The 21,514-nt window shown below is 45.4% G+C and overlaps 2 protein-coding genes across 3 annotated transcripts in view; both read right to left on the reverse strand.

Moving 5' to 3' along the window:
- The window catches only part of XPO6 (exportin 6), a 48,248-nt gene extending 35,275 nt beyond the window's left edge, over positions 1-12,973 (reverse strand). For both annotated transcript variants that reach the window (XM_079952487.1, XM_079952486.1), the window contains exon 1: positions 12,201-12,973. In XM_079952487.1, coding sequence (XP_079808613.1) covers positions 12,201-12,203 — 3 coding nt within the window. In that variant the 5' untranslated portion in view covers positions 12,204-12,973. The remainder of the gene's footprint in view (positions 1-12,200) is intronic.
- PERCC1 (proline and glutamate rich with coiled coil 1) overlaps positions 1-21,514 on the reverse strand; it is a 200,149-nt gene that overhangs the window by 88,770 nt on the left and 89,865 nt on the right. The window lies entirely within an intron of this gene.

A 21,514-nucleotide genomic window follows, 5' to 3' on the forward strand; every position in this document is an offset into this window, starting at 1 on the left:
AGGTCCCAGGTTCCACCTCCAGCATCTTTAAGTAGGGTTGGGAGGGACCCCTGTCTGAAACCCTAGAAAGCTGCTGCCATTCACTGTAGACAATACTGAATTAATTGACCAATTGTCTAACTCAGGATAAGAAAAGAGGTTAATAACAACAAAAGATAACCTATTGCCAAGTACTGTGTCCCCCTGTAGCAGCAGACAAGGACCAGGTACACCTTCCAAGGTTACTTTCCGAACCCTATTCTGGCCTTCGTAGACACAATGCTGAGCAATTCTGGGAAACTTGGGTCTTTCCAAGCTTAAAAAGGTAAAGGGACCCCTGACCATTAGGTCCAGTTGTGACCGACTCTGGGGTTGCGGTGCTCATCTCGCCTTATTGGCCGAGGGAGCTGGCGTACAGCTTCCGGGTCATGTGGCCAACATAACTAAGCTGCTTCTGGCGAACCAGAGGAGCGCACCGAAACGCCATTTACCTTCCAGCTGGAGTGGTACCTATTTATCGACTTGCACTTCGACGAGCTTTCGAACTGCTAGGTTGGCAGGAGCAGGGACCAAGCAACGGGAGCTCACCCCGTCGCAGGGATTTGAACCGCCAACCTTCTGATCGGCAAGTCCTAGGCTCTGTGGTTTAACCCACAGCGCCACCCGCGTCCCTCTTTCCAAGCTTACCATGGCTCAAACTGTTCCTTCTTATCCACTTTTCTTATCTGTAAAATGGGAATCACAGCCATGCTGCAATTCTACCCGCAATTCCAGATGTACTCAACTCTGAATCCCATGTGCACTGCCAGACATTTACAAAAAGGATGTGTTTTAATTCCATCAATGCATAATTCAAAATAAAAGGCTCTCTGGAAGAGGAAGCAAGAAGATTTGGGAAAATTTTTATAATTCCTATACTCCAGTGGGCTGGGTTCCCAGCCAGCTCTTTAGAATACAAAAGAAATTCATTTTTTAGATTTCCGCTGCTATGTCTAAAGAGTAGTGAAGCAGTGTTAAAAACTGAGCTAAATGGCACCTTCAACCTAGATTATGGGCGCAACAACGGAATGGCCGGGCATGCTTTTTTATAACAAGAATACAAAACTGAAAATGAATTAACTGCAGCTAAAATATTATGTTCCATTTTTCACATGGTCTAGTCATTCCCCTGCCCACCCCCTCCTAATATTCTTAAGAGGGTCTCTTCTCCAGTCTTCAGAGAGTAGCTGGAAGTGGGGAGGCAGAAAAAGGTCCTCCTTTCCTTCCACTCTGCAGTTTTAATCTGAAATCGTAGGCGCAGTTCAGTGCCCAGAGCTCAGAAACTGCTCACGCTAATCAAACTCCCTGTCACAAAATGTGCCTAGAGCAATGGGAGTTGTGAACACCGTAGTGAAGTACTCCCTGCACCCCCAAACACTGGGACTAATGAATTCAACCTTGGTTCTGTTCGAGCATGTGCTTGGAAATGGGATATTTTTAAAAGCTGTAACATTATGAGCACAAGCTGTTAACCTCATTTGTCTTCAATCAGCAGCTCAAAACAGAATATTGATTGCAACAATATATGAGAGGTAAATATGGCAAATCCTGACCAAATGCTTAACCACATGAAACACTTAAGGCCAAGGGAAACAAGCATTTTCGTTGAAGCTCTAATGCACTGCACAGCCCCAAACTACTAGTCTCTTTCTGTCTCTGAGGCTGCCTCGAAGGGCACCAATGGCAAAAGGGGGGCAGCCAAGAGAAGAGAGTGTGTTGTTGAGGGTGGATGGTGGGCAGCACGTGGGGCCAGTCTCTCTCTGTGTGCGCACACCTGTTAGTTGCCCACCCCTTCCCCTTCCTCTCCCTTCAGCCCAACTGCCGTTTTCTCCTCACACCACCTTCAACCTCAAAAACCCATTTTCGCGCGGCATCATATACACCACAAAGCTCAACAATTTGGGGGGTGTTTTACTTTTTGAATGGCAAGCCTAGGTTAAGGCCAGTCAAAGGCAACTATGGGTAGCGGTCTAACCCACCAAGCCTCTTGGGCTTGCCAATCAGAAGGTTGACGGCTCGAATCCCCGTGACGGGGTGAGCTCCCATTGCTTAGTCCCAGCTCCTGCCAACCTAGCAGTTTGAAAACACACCAGTGCAAGTAGATAAATAGGTACGGCTATGGCAGGAAGGTAAACAGCATTTCTGTGTGTTCTGGCACTTGTCACGGTGTCCCATTGCAGCAGAAGCGGTTTAGTCATGCTTGCCACATGACCCAGAAAGCTGTTTGCGGACAAATGCTGGCTCCCTCAGCCTGAAGTTAGATGAGCGCTGCCCCCCATAGTCACCTTTGACTGGACTTAACCGTCTAGGGGTCCTTTAAATTTTTATCCAAAATACAAAGGTGTGAGCTTGCTTTATGTTGGGTAATCTCATTTATATTAGGTCTAATTTAAGACAAACAAGCTTTCACCTCCTCATCAACACAAATAAGCCTTTCTCTTTTCTCATCTTCCATAGTTGTCAAACTTGAAAATCCTTGTTCACAACAATATATTGTGGAGAACTGCAGAAGAATAGCCTCTTGAAGTGAGGCGTGGGTACTGCTTCTGGTTGAATATATATATATATATATATATTTGACACTGTACTATACTATATTACAATGAAATGTTTAAATGTTTCTTTGTTTGCCCTTGAATCCTCTCCTGCCTGCCACACCAGTGTGGTTGCGCTGTCACACCCTTTAAGAACCCTTTAAGATCTAACATATTTGATGTGTGCATGGTAATCATTTACAGCCTAATCTAACCTCATTTTCCGCCTCATGCTATAATCTCTCGCAGATCCTGAAATAAATTTCACAGCACTTTTCAGCAGAGTAGTTCACAACTCTGGCTTATTTTCAGATGAAGCCTAAACTATAAGGAAGTCACACTCTGTTTTAGTAGGGCCAGCTCAGCATGCTTTGAAGCTAGATGAGAATTTATCTAAATCTGACATTCTAGCCCCTGTACTTGAGTCACCTTAAGTCAGATAGGTTGCAAACAATTCCACAAGTTTAGACTGCCTGCCAGTGTGGTGTTTCTTAACATAGCTTGAAATACAGATTTAGGTGCTCTTGAATCAGCCACCCTTCTCTAAACAAGTCTGCATAAATTGGCATGATTTATTCTGATAAAAGTAATGGTATTCAAAATGTGAAGCAAACAAGGATTGGGGGCAAGAGAAAGGGTAGGCCTGATGCACTGTGTTTTCACAAACACACAATATCTTCCTTTTAAGCAATGGAGCAAAGGTTGCTTTTTTTAAAGTGACCCAAGTTTACTTAGAAGTGACATGGAAGGGGGGGGGGGGGAACGTGCACTAATCTTCAACTGGAGGATCACGGTCTGATCAAAGGTAGGTCGCAACAGGAGCACTACCATCATGCAAATATATAATGAAATATTTTTTTAAAGGGTCCCCAAATGAATGTTGGGGTTAAAAGTGGGTCTGAAAAGATTGAAGATACCTGTCTTATTAGATTCTTCTTTTGCTCCCTCCACATCCCCGTGATGAACTCAAGGGTTTCAGGCACAAACCAGACTCACATATGCTTAGCTTTAGCAAGGTAGCCACAGAATGTGCCTTCTGGCCACCCCCCTGGGATACTCAAGTTGTCAGACCAGGTCAAAATAAATCAAGAGTGCATCCAGCTTCAATGGAGTGCCCTCCGCTAAAGAAAGGTGCTAAAGTCAGTCTGGCCAGATTTGAGAAGATTGAGGGAATCAGGTTTCTTATGCAGGCATACGAGCAGATCACAGCACAGGTAATTAGTTGTTAGGGCAGTGCTTTGACAAGTACTCAAATGTTCTGGGTTAAGTTCTTAATTGACAATCACACCAGGGGACGTAAACTGAACCCAGCTCTCTTCTGGGGTTTCTCAGGATAGTTAGAACAGCATTCTTCACACTGCTGCTGGTAAAATACAGAACACTCAAAAGGTAATCCAGCCAGCTAATAGAAAACAAATATTAACAGGCATTAAAGACATCCTTCACCAGCTCCACTTAGGCATATGCTGCTGTTGCTGCTCTGGTGCGTGCTGGGTGGGCCGCTCCCTCTCCTGCCAACTCCATCTGGCCTAGGGGGCGGAGCCTGCACTCATCGCCACAGCTTGAGGGCCTCCATCAAGGCCTATGGGATACTGCTGCTGTTGCTGCCTCCGTGAGTGTTGGGAGGACCGCTCCCTCTCCTGCCAATTCCATCTGGCCTAGGGGGCGGAGCCTGCACTCACCACTACAGTTTAGAGGCCTGATCAGCTACCTGCAGCAAGTGACAAAATGGTTTTAAATGTTTTAACTGCTTTTAATTTGCTGCACCTTAAATGGTGGTGGTTGTTTTTTATAATATTTTATAATTTTATAATGTTATTTCTGCTTGCGGTTGGTTAAGTATTTAGTTAGGGTGGGGAATAGTTTAATTTTAGCACTATTGTTTTTTGCTGTGCTTCTATTTTTATTATTCTGCTAAGTTATTATATAGTTTGTATTTTGCTTTTTAAGGGGAAGGGTCAGGGCTGCCTGGGAGTGGTCCTCAGCCAATAGAATGGCTGGGGCAGGTTCCACAGGGGGGAATGTATAGGGACACTCGATCTCAGTGATCATGGGCAGGAGGAGGAGTTACGCTAAGACCAGACCATGTCATTACCGAGGAGGCAGGTTTAGTCGTTGTTTGAGGACTATCCCTGCCTCCAGGTCTGGTCCTGACCGGAAGGATACTGGAATCAGCAAGGGAAACCCACATGACCTGAAAGTGTTGCTGTGCAATGCCAGGTCAATGATGAATAAAACCACTGCCATCCACGACCTGATTGTGGATGGAGGATTTGACCTGGCATGTGTGACAGAGACCTGGTTGGATGAGACAGATGGGCCTGTCCTTGCCGCTGCTTGCCCACCAGGTTTCTCTTACGCACAGCAACCCAGGTCATGTGGGCGGGGAGGGGGGGTTGCAGTGATTTTTAGGAAGTCATTAGTCTGCACCAGGCGTCCTATTGGGAAGACCCAATTTTCTGAGTGCATGTTCTGGAGTACAGGATTCCTATTGGTGTACCGACCTCCCCGCTGCAGCAAGGATTCCCTGCCCGAGCTGCTTCAGGTTGTGGCGGATGTTCTCCTGGAGACACCTAGCTTGGTTGTCCTGGGGGTTTTTAACATCCATGCCGACACGACCTTACAAGGGGCCGCTCGGGACTTCGTGGAAAGCATGGCCTCCATGGGGCTGTCCCTGAATAAGTTTGGCCCAACTCATAGCCGCGGACATGCCTTAGACTTGGTGTTTACCTCTACGGATGTTGGTGATCTGACATTAACTAAAAGTGAAACAAAAGAAGTGCCATGGTCAGATCACTTCCTGGTGCAACTGGACTTCTCTGCAACCCTTCCCCTCTGCAGGGAGGTAGGACCGATTCGGATGGTCCGCCCCCGCCACTTAATGGATCCAATTGGCTTCCAGAGAGTGGTAGGGGATGTTTTATCCCAAGTTGATGGCCTTTCAGCTGATTCCCTGGTGGCCCGCTGGAATGTGGAGTTAACCAGGGCTATTGACTGTCTGGCTCCGAAGCGCCCTCTCCGATTGCATGGAGCCCAGACAGCCCCGTGGTTTTCCCCAGAGCTGAGGGTGATGAAACAATCGTTGAGACGGCTAGAGCGCCGGTGGCGGAAAACTCATTCTGAATCAGACCGGACACGGGATAGAGCTCAACGTCGAGCCTACCAAGTGGCAATGGCGACGGCGAAGAGGGCCTTCTTCACCGCCTCCATTGCATCTGCAGAGAACAGCAGCAGGAGACTTTTTCAGGTGGTTCGCAATCTATCGGAACCACCTGCACCACCGGGGCCTGGTAGGGACCCCAAGATCTCCTGCAATGCTTTTGCAAAGTTTTTTGCAGATAAAGTCGCTCAGATTCAGAAGGAGGTAGACTCCACCGTGGGAGCAGGGCCAGGGTGGGAGAGTGCTAGAGTTCTGTCTAGTCCTGTTACATGGGATCAATTCCAATCTGTTACCTCCAAGGATGTGGACAGGCTGCTTGGACAAGTGAAACCGACCACCTGTCTCCTTGATCCTTGCCCATCCTGGCTGATAAAAGCGAGCCGGGAAGGGCTGGGCGATGGGCTCTGCGGGGTGGTGAATGCTTCCCTCTGCGAGGGAGCCTTCCCAGACCCGCTGAAAGAGGCTGTCATTAAACCGCTTCTTAAAAAAACATCTTTAGACCCAGCCAATTTGGCCAACTATCGCCCAGTCTCAAATTTACCATTCTTGGGCAAGGTGATTGAGCGGGTGGTTGCAGACAACTCCAAGCACACCTGGAGGATGCGGACCATTTGGATCCCTTCCAATCAGGATTCAGGCCTCACCATGGGACTGAAACTGCCTTGGTCGCGCTGGTTGATGATCTGCGGCGGGCTAGGGACAAAGGTGAGAGCTGTTTCCTAGTTCTGCTGGATCTCTCAGCGGCCTTTGACACCATCGACCATAACATCCTTCTGGACCATCTAGAGGGGCTGGGAGCTGGGGGCACTGTTATACGGTGGTTCCGCTCCTTTCTCCTGGGCCGTGTCCAGAAAGTGGTGGTGGGGGATGAGTGTTCAGACCCCTGGGCTCTCACTTGTGGGGTGCCTCAGGGTTCCGTCCTCTCCCCCATGCTTTTTAATATCTATATGAAGCCGCTGGGAGAGATCATTAGGGGGTTTGGGCTGGGTGTTCATCAGTATGCAGATGACACCCAGCTCTACCTCTCCTTTAAATCAGAACCAGTGAAGGCGGTGAAGGTCCTGTATGAGTGCCTGGAGGCTGTTGAAGGATGGATGGCGGCTAACAGATTGAGGCTGAATCCTGACAAGACAGAAGTACTGTTTTTGGGGGACAGGGGGCGGGCGGGTGTGGGGGATTCCCTGGTCCTGAATGGGGTAACTGTGCCCCTGAAGGACCAGGTGCGCAGCCTGGGAGTCATTTTGGACTCACAGCTGTCCATGGAGGCACAGGTTAATTCTGTGTCCAGGGCAGCTGTCTACCAGCTCCACCTGGTACGCAGGCTAAGACCCTACCTGCCCGCGGACTGTCTTGCCAGAGTGGTGCATGCTCTAGTTATTTCCCGCTTCGACTACTGCAACGCGCTCTACGTGGGGCTACCTTTGAAGGTGACCCGGAAACTGCAATTAATCCAGTATGCGGCAGCTAGACTGGTGACTGGGAGTGGCCGCCGGGACCACATAACACCGGTTCTGAGAGATCTGCATTGGCTCCCAGTACATTTCCGAGCACAATTCAAAGTGTTGGTGCTGACCTTTAAAGCCCTAAACGGCCTCGGTCCAGTATACCTGAAGGAGCGTCTCCACCCCCATCGTTCAGCCACTGAGATCCAGCACCGAGGGCCTTCTGGCGGTTCCCTCATTGCAAGAAGTAAGGTTACAGGGAACCAGGCAGAGGGCCTTCTCGGTAGTGGCGCCTGCCCTGTGGAACGCCCTCCCAGCAGATGTCAAAGCAATAAACAACTATTTTACTTTTAAAAGTCATCTGAAGGCATCCCTCTTTAGGGAAGTTTTAAATGTTTGATGCTGTACTGTTTTTAATATTCAGTTGGAAGCCGCCCAGAGTGGCTGGGGAAACCCAGCCAGATGGGTGGGGTATAAATAATAAATTATTATTATTATTATATTATTTCCCCAGCTGACACATGCCAGAGCCCAACTACCTTTCTAAATCAGTGGGAAACAACATAGAACTTGAAAAAGAAAGACATAATAGACTTCTTACCAGAAAGATCAATGACAAAGTGGGGACCGAAAACAAAGAATTGCATGGAGGTCGTATTAAATTACTTGGACAAGCAGGAATGCTGTCTTTGATAGCAGAGAGGAGAAATACTGAAATAACAGACTCCAGTGGTTTTAGATGTGTGTCATAGTGAAGCTGTAATGGAGAAGAGCAGTGCCCTCTCATTACACACAGTACACAAAATACACCCAATGTGTTTCCTTAGTTCAGTCTGCTTGTTCCACTATTTCTCCCTATGTAGATTCTTAAGCTACATTTGAGGAAGTGGGTGGAAGATACACATCCGTCACTTCAATAGTCAGACATGTTCAGTGAGAAAAAGCCTGAAGAAAAACACTGAGCACCTGTCTGAGATGAAAACTTCAAATCTGGTTTTGCACACACATTTTAATCAGGGGCCCATCAATTTTGACTGGCCTTGGTAGTTGGCCACATTTCTGCTTGCCCTGATCCTGCACCCCCTGAAGTGGCTTGTATGGCAGCTGCTCAAGTTCCATTGCAAGTTGTGGGGAGGGAAGGAGCGGGGTTCTTCCTTCTTCCACAATGCTGAACTGCAAAAAGGTGACAGTTCATGCCCGTTGTGCTGAGTATAGACATTCCAGCAATCAGAGAAAAGTCTCGCGGCTCTCAAAGTATTTGCAAGGCTTAGGAAACCGCCAGGGAGATTCTCCATCCTTCTCGGTTCAGTAGTAGTATAGGAATTCTCCTTGATATTGCCCTCACCAGGTTACCTTGACTACAGTGTTAGAAACTGGGATAGAAAAGCTAGGAGCCAAATGGCTCATGGGACTTGGGTTGTGGGTGCCAAAACAGAATGCTTAGTTGCCATTGAGGAGAGGGTCCAGTAACGCTTTCTTTTTATTTATTCTGATAAGCATGAACTACTACACAATTCACGTAAGTGGCACATTGTTAATATCACATTTTTAACAGAAATTATTAATACATGTTTAATTTGGTGTTTACAATAAAAATATTGGTATCATGCTTCAGTTTTCAAAACACTCTACTCTTCATTGTTTAACATACTGTCTATCCTTAACATATACTTCAGGGCTTCAAAGCACATACATTTCAGTCAGCCAGGTGCAAAAAAATGGCACCCAGACCTTTTGAGGTGCTCGCAAATGGAGAATCTTTAGGCACGAAATGCGCCAGGCGTTCTGCTAATTTCAAACCCTGCTAGTCTAATAGGTGAATGTGTTTGTGGACCTTCGATGTTAACATTCGTTACAGGGGAAAGTGGCATGAGAAGCAGGAAATAACTTGGGTATGACATAACTTACGGGAAGAAGTGATTGCTCTCCTGTACATGAGCCTGTTCAATAACTTATCCCACACCCAAGACCTTTTCGTCCCCTGCATTCAACATAAACTTTTGAGTGGCACATGCTTATAAAGGTGAGACATAAAATTTCATTATAAATAAATAGCTTTAATTAAAACTTTTAGAGCTAGGGTACCACAGGTGCTAACCATACAATGAACTATACACAAAGAAGTCATCAGTTCTAGTCTCTTCTCTGCTATGAACCTTATGGGTGTCTTTAGGCAACCTATCGACCTTTTATCCCTGTTTCCTCTCCATTGACCTATATATAAGGATTATTGCGATAACATGATCTAATGGGGCACAGGTAAAAATTTCCTCTCTGTCATGAGATTCAGTGGGGGACTCGGAGAGTCTTTATCTCACATCCTAACCTGAGAGGGCTGTTGTAAACTGGAATAATCCTTTTGTATACCACCCTAGGCTTCTGCAATAATGTAAGCACTCTAAATACCCTGCTCAGTGCTCTGCAAATGCTATTGTTGCCATCAACAATATCAGGGTTTCACAATTCCACTTGCCATGGCAAGCGCTCTGCTGCCCTCTGATGAGCCCCCAAGCTTCCTCCCAACCTTGGAAATGGAGAGAGGGACTGGAAACATTCCCACAGTTGTGCTCACCTTCTAGTGATAATTCTCCCTCCATCTCCCTCCCCAAAGTTAATAGTATACCTGGCACTTGGGTTTTGGTACTGCACCTTCAAAGGCATACCACCCTCTTCATGGTGCATTCAGATGCACGGTGTGAGGTCAGCGACAAGACCATACCCCTAATGTGAGAGTCCTGAAGACCAAAAACTTTTGGTTGGCTACCAAGACCAGTCAAAGTTTGTGGACCCCCAATTGTCACCACCATCATCAAAACACTACCTGTACCAGCAAGTGCTTTAACCATACATGCTTCTTTCCTATGGAAGATGGTCCTAACCAGTGGCCTTTATAGCAGCAAAACGCTCTTTGGTCAATGATCAAAACAGCACTCTGCTGCAGAATTATACTAAAGACACAGCATGCTCCTCCTCTCACTTACAACTTGGAGAAAAGAATTCAATAGATAAAGCCAGTATGACTCAAATTGCTCAAAGAGAACAGGAAATAAAGCGGCAATGAACAATTCGAGCTTTGAGCCTCATGCACAGTAGTGCAATGATTAAGCCATCCAATTTATATAAGAGTGGGGTGTGTTTGGTGGAGGAATGTTCGTGTATACATGGACATTTCTCTTGGATAGAATGCTTAAATAAGAGGGAGAATGATATGACTGTAAACATTCAAGGCACCCAGTAGTCCAAAGGCACCTAAACATTTGAGGCCAGGTCTGAAGAAGTCATTGAAAAATGTGCCATCCATTTTTCAAATGACACACAATAGCATCATTTGCTGCAGAGGCTCTCCAACTCTTATTACTACAGCCATGCCTCTACTAGCTTATATGAAGGGTTGGTTACTTGCTTGCATTTTAAAAATTCTTTTGATGCAAATTCCTCTCATGCGCTTAACAGATTGGGATGGCCTGGCCTCAACTGTTCATGTTCTGGTGACCTTCCACCTGGAGGACCACTGTTTTACTATCTTCGCAGTCCAGAGACTACAGCTAGTGAAGAATGTAGCTGCTATACTGTTAAGTGGGGTAGACCAGTGGGACCACTGATCCTTGGAGCACTACACTGTCCATCAGTGAATGACTGGATGCAATTCGACATATTAGTACTAGCAAACAAAGCCCTAAATGGCTCAGGACCCAAGTACTAAAAAGAGCGTATTTTCCAGTATCAACCAGAGGAGGCCACATTGGTGGTGACCCATGTAATGGCGTTCTTGATGGTAGTTCCACATTTTTTGAGGTTTTAACTTATTGCTTTAGTATTGACATGTTTGCTTCCCTGGGCTCCTTTGAATGGGCAGAAGATACTTTTAATGAACAAATGAGCATTTCAATTAACCCATGCCCAACTGATAGAACAACCATGTGGTGGCCAAGGTAGAACACACCACAGCAATGCAAATTTATAGATCTCACAAACTCAACATTTACTATTCTTTGTGCAAGTATCTCTAGAGACACACAAAGGCAGCACTGAAAGCTTAGTTCAGGCATAGGCAAACTCGGCCCTCCAGATGTTTTGGGACTACAACAAAACATCTGGAGGGCTGAGTTTGCCTATGCCTGACTTAGTTAGTCAAACCACCTACGTGCCAACTTCAGTGGCAAGATGCTTGAAAGCTGTGTTCTTGAGTATATGAGGCAATGTACATTTACCTAGGACAGCTTCCAGTCAGATGATAAATTGAAAACCATGAAAATCAAAACCTGGATTTTCAGTCTTCAACATAGAAAACTTCCCAAACCCTCAACAGACTTGACTCCAAACAGGCCAATACAACTGCAAGATTAGAGGTCTTAAGACTGCAGTTTAGATAGTGAGTCCATTTCCACATGTCAACCTTTTATTTCATTTTATTTCATTTCCAGAAGGGTTTCTGCAGCTCTGCAGATGCATGAACTTATACTCCTCCTTAAGGCCCTGGCTCTGCATGAAGCACTTTTCCTTGATGACAACCAGCTACCTATGACAGCTGACAGGGAATAATATCAGAATCCTAAGTTGCAAAGTTCACCAATGTCCAATATGCTTTGTTAGCACACTATTAGGCCCTGAAGCCAGTCCTTTGAAACACAACTTAACTGCAGGTACCCAGGTACCTTCCAACAACAGCATCTTATTGGAATGCTTTTAAATTCCTTTAACATACTTGGAAAGACATCCATCAGCAAAGCATCCACTCAGAATTGTTACTAATACTGATGGCTAAGATGAGATAACATGCAGCCTTAGGCAAATCTATCTCTAGGCCTAAGCACCACACCCTCCAAATCTTTCCAATGAGGATACCACTTTCTTTAAAAAAAGAATTGAGACAAAATGTTCTGAACACTTGAAATGCACAATATATGCTAAGCATGATTATACTTCCAAGATACACATATGACAGTATAGCACATGTGACACATATAGCAGTGTATCACACATAACAAGATATCACACATGATCACACTATCAGAAACAACCCAATATACTAAATTTAAAACTTACCATTGTGGCTGGGGAGGCGTCTGGGATGATTTGGGCTCTTGAGAGCTTGGCTTCTTCCCCTCCCCTAGCTCATGTCATGGTCCAAGAGGTAGCTTCCTAGGAGGACCATCTTCCTCCATTAGGGTAAAAAAAAATTAAAAATGGGAGAGTGGGAAGAAATCACCCACCCTACCCTATTTTTTCGCTCCCTGCCTTTGGCTTCAGGAACCCATCGGAGAGCAGTAGCTAGCAGAAATATTTTTTTAAAAACCACCCCTAACTTCCCCGTTTTCTAAAAAGAAGGTCTTCAGGGCAGGGTATTTATGCAATGGGTTTAAAAACGAGAGATCTCCCAGACAGACACTCCAGTGTAAGCAGAGGCCTAATACGCCGTGTATTTTCTTTCCTTTCAGAGGGGGGAAGGTCTGAGGGCCTGTGCTTGGTGCTGTCTATCTCTTCTTGGGGAGCGGGGCGTTGGGTGCCTCTTGGGAAGGAAGTGGGGCCTTCCTGCCTGGTGGGGCCTGCCTGTCCCACCGTCGCCCCCTTGCCTAGCCCCCGCCTCCCTTCAGCTCACACAGCCCCTGTGCAAGTCACCGCAGAGCCTTCCTCAGAGCGCTCGCCCTCCTTTATCTCCGGGTGGGTTTTCCTCCTCCTCCCTCCTCCTCCTCCTTCCTCTCACTCTCCGGGGTTGGGGGAGGGGAACCAACGCTGCTGCCGCTGCTGCTGCTGCCGCTGCTGCTGCTGACGCCCCGCCCACGGCCCCGCCCACCTCGCGCACGGCCCCGCGACCACAAACTCTCTCTCTCTCTCTCTCTCTCTCTCTATCTCTTCCCACCCAGCCCGCGCCGACCTCGGCCTTCCTTCTGTGACGTAACAGGAAGCGACCCGCGAGGGCGGATCCTGACAGGCGCGCGCGCGGCGGTGCGGCCCCGTGCCACCGACCAATCCCGGAAGGGCAGGGCGGTGACGCCACGGCGCGCGCGCTCGGCAAAACCCGCAAGCAGCCAAGGCGCCGCATACGCGCGTGCGCGGAGGGAGAGGCGAAAGTGGTTTGTCCCCTCCTCCTACCAATAACAAAATTCCTTCCAGTAGCACCATAAAGACCAACTAAGTTAGTTCTTGGTATGAGCTTTCGTGTGCATGCACACTTCTTCAGATACCACTTCTTCAGATAACCCTTTTAACCTGCTGCCTTGAGGGCACAGCAAGAAGGTCTTCCTCAGAAACAATAAAGGCGGAGAAAGAGCTTCTTTCCACCAACCACCAGTCTTCCTGCCTCGCTTCTTACTGCCCACCCCCCAACCCAAAGGAGATGCCTCTGCTCTGACAGATTTAATTTTCTTAAGAGTTTGCGTGTGGAGAAATAAAACAGGTCTGTGGCCGTAGCCAATGCTAGTCCTACTCAGAGTAGACCACTGAACTCCCTGCTAATGAACTTCCCCCAAAGAATCCTGGTGGGAACGCTAGTTTAACCTTCACTGAGCTACAATTCCCAGTACTCTTAACAAACTACAGATCCCAATATTTTTTGGGAGAAGCCATATACTTTAAAAGGCATGGTGTGTATGCAACAAAAGGTCTTTATAATCGTATTTATTTTGACCCTCAGATAGTCTGTGACCTATACTGCCCTGGGAGCTGACATGATTAAATGTCCATCCTTACCAAAACAACCACAACCCCAAAACAAAAAATACATGTTAGATTTTTACTTTTTTACTACTGACTTCACCTTTACTGTGTCTAGTGTAGAGAGAGAGAGAGAAATCCCCGCTTTCCCTTGTAGTACTAAAACTCAGAGAAATCCAAGAAGCTGAACCCTGGAAGACTCAGGGCAGGCGAAATAATGTATTCCTGCACGCAGTGCATAGTTAAACTATGGAATTTGCTCCCACACAGTGTAGTGATGGCCACCAACGTGGGTGCCTTTAAAAGACTATTCTCTAAATTCACAGAAGATGAGGTTATCCGTAGCTACAAACCACAATACCTATGCTTCGACCCCACTGACAGAGGCTGTATGCCTCTGAATACCAATTGTTGGGAATCACAGATGGGCAGAGTGCTGTTGCACCCAGGTCCTGTTTGGGGGCTTCCTATGGTGATCTGGTCGGCCACTGCGAGGACAGGATGCTGGGCTTTCTGGGTCTTTAGCCTCATGCACTGTAGAGCTCCTCTTCTTATGTAGTATGCAAACAGTACCCTCTGCTGGAAGAAAAATGCCATATCACCGTCATCAGTGCCTCTGTACCACTGTCATCCGTGCCTTAGTTTGGTCTTTATTGGATGTGTGGGGAACCACTAGTAGGTTTCAGGCCTTACCTTTGCAGAATATTAAGAGAAATGGCCTAAAAATGGGCATTTCCCCGCAGTCATTGCCCCATCATTGTTCTTGAGCATGTATGGCAGAATTTCACATACACAGCAGACATTTGTGCAGCCAGCCAGTGCCTCCAAGCAGGGCATTCCAGCCTATCCCCACTATTCCAGTTTTCTTTCCCATTCTACATTCCATGGCTAGTGAGCATGTTCAGTTCTCACTGGATTCCCCCCTCCAAAAAAAATTTTAAGGCTGCAGTGCTGCAAATATTGAGGTTCCCCTGAGAATGCTTATTTAATAAATTTACAGCGAAATTCAACTAACTAGTGCCACTAGTAGAAGCCTATGCAAGGATCTCTGCTAGTGCAACAGGACTCCTCCCCTCCTCTTGTGCCCCCAAAATGACTTGGGAGGGGTCTGGAGAAACCCCAAAACAGCACATGGAGGAGGAACAAGGAGGTTGTTCTGTCAGGCATGCAAAAATGCTTGCTCTGGTGGAATATTAGTAACTGTGCAACATTGAATTCATCCCTTGTTATGCTATACATTCATTATTTAATAAATGTATGTACCACTTTTCAAGAAAATGTGGTTTGTAAGGCACACACCAAATGTACAATAAAATACAAATTATAACCATAAAACACAAAAAATCTCAAACATTTCAAATAATACATTACTAAAAGCTATGGGGAATATTCACACTGATATCCCCTTCTTGTTTCTTAGTTGCTTAATTTTGATGACAGTCCTGTGGCCACTCAACACCTGAATTCTCCATTAGGAGGAAGATTTCAGGGCAGTGAGCAAACACAATAATAAAATGACATAAAAATTCTGAACTGAAATTATAACAAGCCTGGGTAAAACAATTTTTTTGGCAGGCACTGAAAATACTATAGCAGAGTCTGCAGGAAAACCGCTTTAGGCTCATGTTCTAAAACCTGACAGTGCTGAGCTGTGCAGGCAGTCTTATGTTAATCTTCACACAAAAATGACATCATCAGTGCCCATTCAACGAACAGCCTGCATGTGAGTGACTGATCAGAATAAAGGGGCTTATTTTTCATGTTATTTGAATGGAATAAATCATGCATGCAAATTGTACACCATGTCACAGCTAATAAATGCAACTGGAAAAACAACAACAAAACAAGTTGTAAAAACAGAGGGAATGCCTAAGACTCTTCTTGCTAGGAGTATGTTTTTGGGGTAGGGCTGGTACTACTTGTAAGAGGGCTGGGGTATTGATCAGGGGGTAGAACCCTGAAGTTAATGGAGATGACTAACTTAGGTACATTGATTTTAATAGGTCTACTCTGAGCAGGACTTATTTGAATACAACCCAACACCTCCAGGGATGATGAGAGAAACAGCCACTCCAGTGGTAAGAGACCAATTTGTGTTCCGGACACTTTTTCTTTTCTTCTAGATGTGGCAGTCGCTTTGTGTTGTGCCATAGCCGCATGACAGCCATTTTGTTAGGCCGCGTGCCCCACAACTGCCATTGTATAGCTGATGCACGCACAGCATTTTCTCAACATTCCAAATGTGCCCACTAGCCCCCAAAGGTTGGCTACCCCCATTCTAAACTACATAATGCATTAAAATGGTTTAAATGCAATGCATTAAAATGGTTAGAGCAACCAGTTAGTGTGCCTGCTTGCTTAGGAAATAACAAGAATTTTAGAAAAGGAAACTTGATTGAACTCAACAAGCTGTATTCTGGGTTAATCATACAGTGGTACCTCGGGTTAAGTACTTAATTCGTTGCAGAGGGCCATTCTTAACCTGAAACTGTTCTTAACCTGAAGCACCACTTTAGCTAATGGGGCCTCCCGCTGCTGCCGCGCCGCCAGAGCACGATTTCTGTTCTCATCCTGAAGCAAAGTTCTTAACCCGAGGTACTATTTCTGGGTTAGCGGAGTCTGTAACCTGAAGCATATATAACCCGAGGTACCACTGTATTTCGAGTTTGCCCATTGGAATGGATGGACATGGCTATCTTAGGTTCACTGATCTCAATGGGTCTACTCTGAGTTGAACTTTGTTTGATGCAGGCCATTGATGAAATCCCTCTCCCCCCCCCCCCTTGATGATTTAAATAAATGATTTGCATTGCCTTAATTTAAATTCATCCACCTTAACCCATAGCCCTTCACTGTATGCACTGCATAGTTCGCACATAGGGGCTTCCTGTGCCGATGATCTAGGATGGAAAAACATCTGATGTGTCTTCTGCAGGTCCCATGAAGAGTTAACTTTTTCTAATCCCCTAAGAAGCTAGAATTATAAATCTATAAAGTCTTTCCAAATCTGTTTCTGAGCTCTCCAGCAGCTCAAATTTAGTTAAATGGATTAATATGCAAATGGGGTATAAAACTTGCAGGAGTGCAAAGCTGTCTTTAGCTTTGATCTGATCAGCTTCTGGGAAAGGGGCAGGATCTCCTCTGTGTGTCTGGGCAGAATAGTGTTGATACTGACATCTGTTTCCCCCCCCCCTCCAATTTCCCTGGCCGTAGGCTTATCTGGTGGTAGAGACCTGTTCTGGAAAGTCACCCATCATGTTAGAGTTCCCACAATGGCCCCTGAGAGCCCACTAAGAGCAGGCACTCTGGGCCAATGTAAGATATTAGCCACAATGGCTGGGTTCCACCTCCGCAGTCAGAGACAATAAGTGGGGACAGTGCAGTTGCGCTTATGGCTGCTTGCAGGTTTCCCGTGGCAATGGAAAACGATGCCCTCTTACACCCCTAACATACGTATGCAGTTAGTTGCTTCGCAATATTCCTAATGATATGTGTGTACTAGATTTAGGTTTTCTTGTATCTCTTTACATGATGAATACACACAATTTATCAACGAATCGGTCGTAACGCTTACCCCCCCCCCCACTTCTATCCAAATCTCATAAAGAAAACTCAGACGGTGCCATTTGATTCAATCTTGAGTGCATCAAGAAGCTAAGAATAGGGTTAACAAAGAGCAGTCGGGGGGGATCAAAGTAGATAATTTCTGACTTGCCAATTAAAGATCTTATTGAATTGAAGAGGGATTATACACACACACACACATTGAATTATAAGAAGTCCCGTCATCAAAGGCACTTATGGTTTTGCTTGAAGGAACACGACATTAAATCAAAGAGCTCTGTCTTGTTTTGGAAACTGGTTAAATGTGGCTGTCAGATGTAGAGCAACCTTTGATTGGCAAGCGATTCAAATGGAGCCTGGGAACATCACTTCCTTGCTATTTTTAATCAAAGTGGTATCAGATCCAAGCTCTGAGCTTCACCATTAGGGGTGATGAACTGCTTCTCCTTGATCCCTGACCTCCCTCTCATCTGATGCAAGACGCCAGGTCTGTCCTGCACCACCAAGGCAAGATGCAGAGATTGCAGAATCAACTGTGTAACCCAGAGATGTGTAACCTCTAGCCTCTCTGTCTGCCCCCCCCCCCCGGACTCTCCTCACCCTACCTTGCATCCTCCTTGAGTATTCTTGCCTGGCTGCAATGCGTCCTTGACCTCCCACCATGCCTCTTGCCTATCAGGATGAATGGAACATAGAAGGTGGCCTATAAGTGTGCATGTGTAGACTCTAGCCTACTGCACAAGGTGAGCAGAACACTCCTTGCACCTCTTGACTTCTAACATCTAACGTAAGTGTTATCCCCTAGTGTTGGTAATATAAAGACTACAAGTTACTCTTTATTTTCATCTCTCTAAGGACTTGTGTGTTTCTTTTTCTTTTCTTTTTTAATATGGTTTTTATTGATTTTCAAAAAGAAAAGAAAAAGAATTAAAGAAAAAGAACAAAGGAGAAAATAAAGTTACATCATAATATCATAAACATTCCATATATCGAGATTCCTGTGAATCTCTTGACTCCCCCCCCCCCCCATCCTGTTCATGGGTCCTATTAATTCTATTTTCAACCGCATATCAATACTTCTCCAATTTTTTATATTTCTAGATTATCTGTATTTTCTGTTACCATACAAGTGTAATTAAAATCCTCTTAATGTTTTGACCCGTTTAAAATGATTTTTTATGTACATAATAAACATTTTTCCTTCCTTTTTTAAAAAAATAAAATAAAATTCTTGTCTTCTTGATTCTTGAGCTTCCCAGATAGTTTTGCCATTTTGGCATAGTCCATCAGATTGATTTGCCATTCTTCTTTAGTCGGGGTTGTCTCTTCCTTCCACCTCTGGGCTAACAACATCCGAGCAGCTGTTGTAGCATACATGAACATTTTATTCTGATCTGATGGGATCTCTGTACTGGGACTTGTGTGTTTCAATGAGGGCTTCGGAACAAAGTGAGCAATTATGAGATTTAATATTCTAAAACAAATGGGGAGCCATCAATTTTGTGAACTATGGAACTCTTTCCCACTCTCACCGGAGGCAGGGGTGACAACCAACTTGGATGGCTTTAAAAGAGGACTGGACAAATTCATGGAGGACAAAGCTATCAACGGCTACCAGACATGATGGCTATGCTTTGCCTCCATGGCTGGACATAGTAATACCACTTGCTGGGAATCTCAAGTGGGCACTGTTGCCTTCACGTCCTTCCTGCTTGCTTCCCATTGAGGCAGTTGCTTGGCCACAGTGAGAACATGACACTGGACTAAATCAAGCCATTGGCCTGATCCAGTAGGCTCATCTTATGTTCCTTTGTTCTTTCTTTCTTTCTCTCTTTCTTTCTCCCAGCGGTCTGGATGCATCTTAAACCTGTCTCTTACCTTGAAAGTATGGTGCAAATATGTCTGCATACTCATCCTGCATCCCAGCTCCAGATTATTAGAAGTTGAGGAACTGAGGAACAACCACATCACTCCTAGCTTCCCCTCCACCAGCTTGGTTTAACTTACTGTCAGATAAAAGAGTTCTGTGGAACTCAAAAGCTTGCTCACTATTTTTTTTTAATAAATTAAATTTCTCATCTAAGTATGCAACTTTCAAGTTAGGGATGTCAGATAATTCTGATGATAACAGAAGTAAGTGGGAACAGAAATTGCCCATGTTTGCTTATTCTTCCTATTCCCAGAATGCAATAGAATCCAGCAAACTCACAGGCAGTATTCACTGTTGTTGTTGCTTTCAGTCCTGTACAGTAGGACCCAGGACTACCCTAGATTGTTGCCTTTACACTCTGTTTGTAAGCCGCTGTTAGAAAATCCAGGACTAAATCAGGGATGGGGAATTTATGCCCTTACTCCAAATATTGCTGGATTATAATTCCCATCATCCCTGACCACGGTCCATACTTCCTGGGTCTGATGGGAGTTGGAGTCCATAGCTCAGCTGGTAGAGCATGAGACTCCTAGACTTAGGGTCACATTGGGCAAAAGATTCCTGCATGGAATCCCTAGGGATCACTTCCAACTCCATGATTCTATGATTCTAACATCCAGAAGACCACAGTTTCTTCTCTTCTAGACTAGATAAAACCTTGGTCTGATCCAGAAGAGGTCTCCTGTTCTTATCCACCCCCCTGCCACCCTCTTCTTAAATTACACTTAGCCCCAGGCACATTCAACCAATCCCACCATCCCTACTGAAATTCCTGCCACAAGTGGTGCCCCCCCCCCCAGCAGTGCTCTGTATCTGCGAGATGGCCTAGAAACTTAGCACTTGGGGGCGGGGAGGGAAATATCCCAAATTATTTAAGTGACAGTGCATGAAATAAGCTCAAAGCCAACAACCAGGCAAAATCAGCCACCCGACTATTAAAACCTTGCAATTTCTCTGAGGCTGTGATCAAGCTAATGAGTTTTTATTGAGTTCTATATTGTATTTACACTGAAGGAAAGGGACGGGGAGGGGGAGAAATTAAGCATGGGCAAAGCCAAAGAAAGGTCTCGGATCTGGACATCTGGCAATGTGATTCTTCCAGGACTCTCGGTTTTCCCAGAACTGCTGTGGTTTTAGGAGTGACTCAGGCTATGTTTATGAAATATCATTGATGCATGGCGGGCCTTGTGTCCCCAGAGAACAAGGACGCTGCTTCCAAGTTCCTTGCTACCAGCAACTATACAGTGCCTTTTGGGTTAGCCATCTATCGCTTCCTGGAACCCATTAGGGGAATCCCAGGAGCCCTGATGTTTGTCAGTAGATTCTCTCTCTCTCTCTCTCTCTCTCTCTCTCTCTCTCTCTGCACCCCATTAGCTGACACATTAAATTTTTAAGATTTATTTTTGTGGATGTGTGTTTGTACTGCCTGCAGCAGCCTGGGCCGGGCCTGGAGATTGAGCCCCTTACATTGGTGCTAAGGCTGCGTCAAGTAGGGGAAGTTTCAGGATTGGGGTAGTGGGGCTTGATAGGGATGAGCTGATCTGGCAAGTCTTGGTTTCTCTCTGTTTTTCCAGTCTTAAATTCAGTTCCTCACATTTGCACATCAGTTTTCAACGTGTTTTTTGTTTGTTAGGCAAGTTTTTGTGAAATTTAATCAGTATTTTACTGCAGATTTCTCCTGATATGCACATTTCTGTGTGAATTTTGCATAATGTTCAGGGGGGTTTTTTGGTTGGTTGTTGTTGTTGTGTTTGTTTGGTTTTTTTTGCAAAGCAGCCTTCCCTAATAAAATGCATTTTTTGCATGTTATTTTTTACTAACATATGCATTTTAATGCACAACTTTGAATATGCATTTCTGTACTCATTATCTGGCTTGAGAGCTGCATCACAAAATCCAGAGAAGGGCAAACTTCAAAGGATGGCTGTGGTTCAGTTGGTATGTTGTTTTGGAATGAAGTACAACCCTAAGTGTTATATTTTATAGAGGACAGTCCTCTTTTTGAGGTCATCCTCCATTTTGAAAGGCTGCCTAGTCCAACTCCAACTGGCATGTTGTGATTTAATGATAGCTCGCACCTGACAATGGGGATGTGAAACCAGGCCTTGCTGGGACAATTCATAGCTTTCTGTTCAACACACCACACTGACGTCACACAAAGTCTGCCATTTTTAAAAAAGTCTAATCAGCAGCTTGATTTTGATCAGGAGAG

This window comes from Podarcis cretensis, assembly GCF_951804945.1.
Source record: "Podarcis cretensis genome assembly, chromosome: 14".
NCBI classification, from domain to species: domain Eukaryota; kingdom Metazoa; phylum Chordata; class Lepidosauria; order Squamata; family Lacertidae; genus Podarcis; species Podarcis cretensis.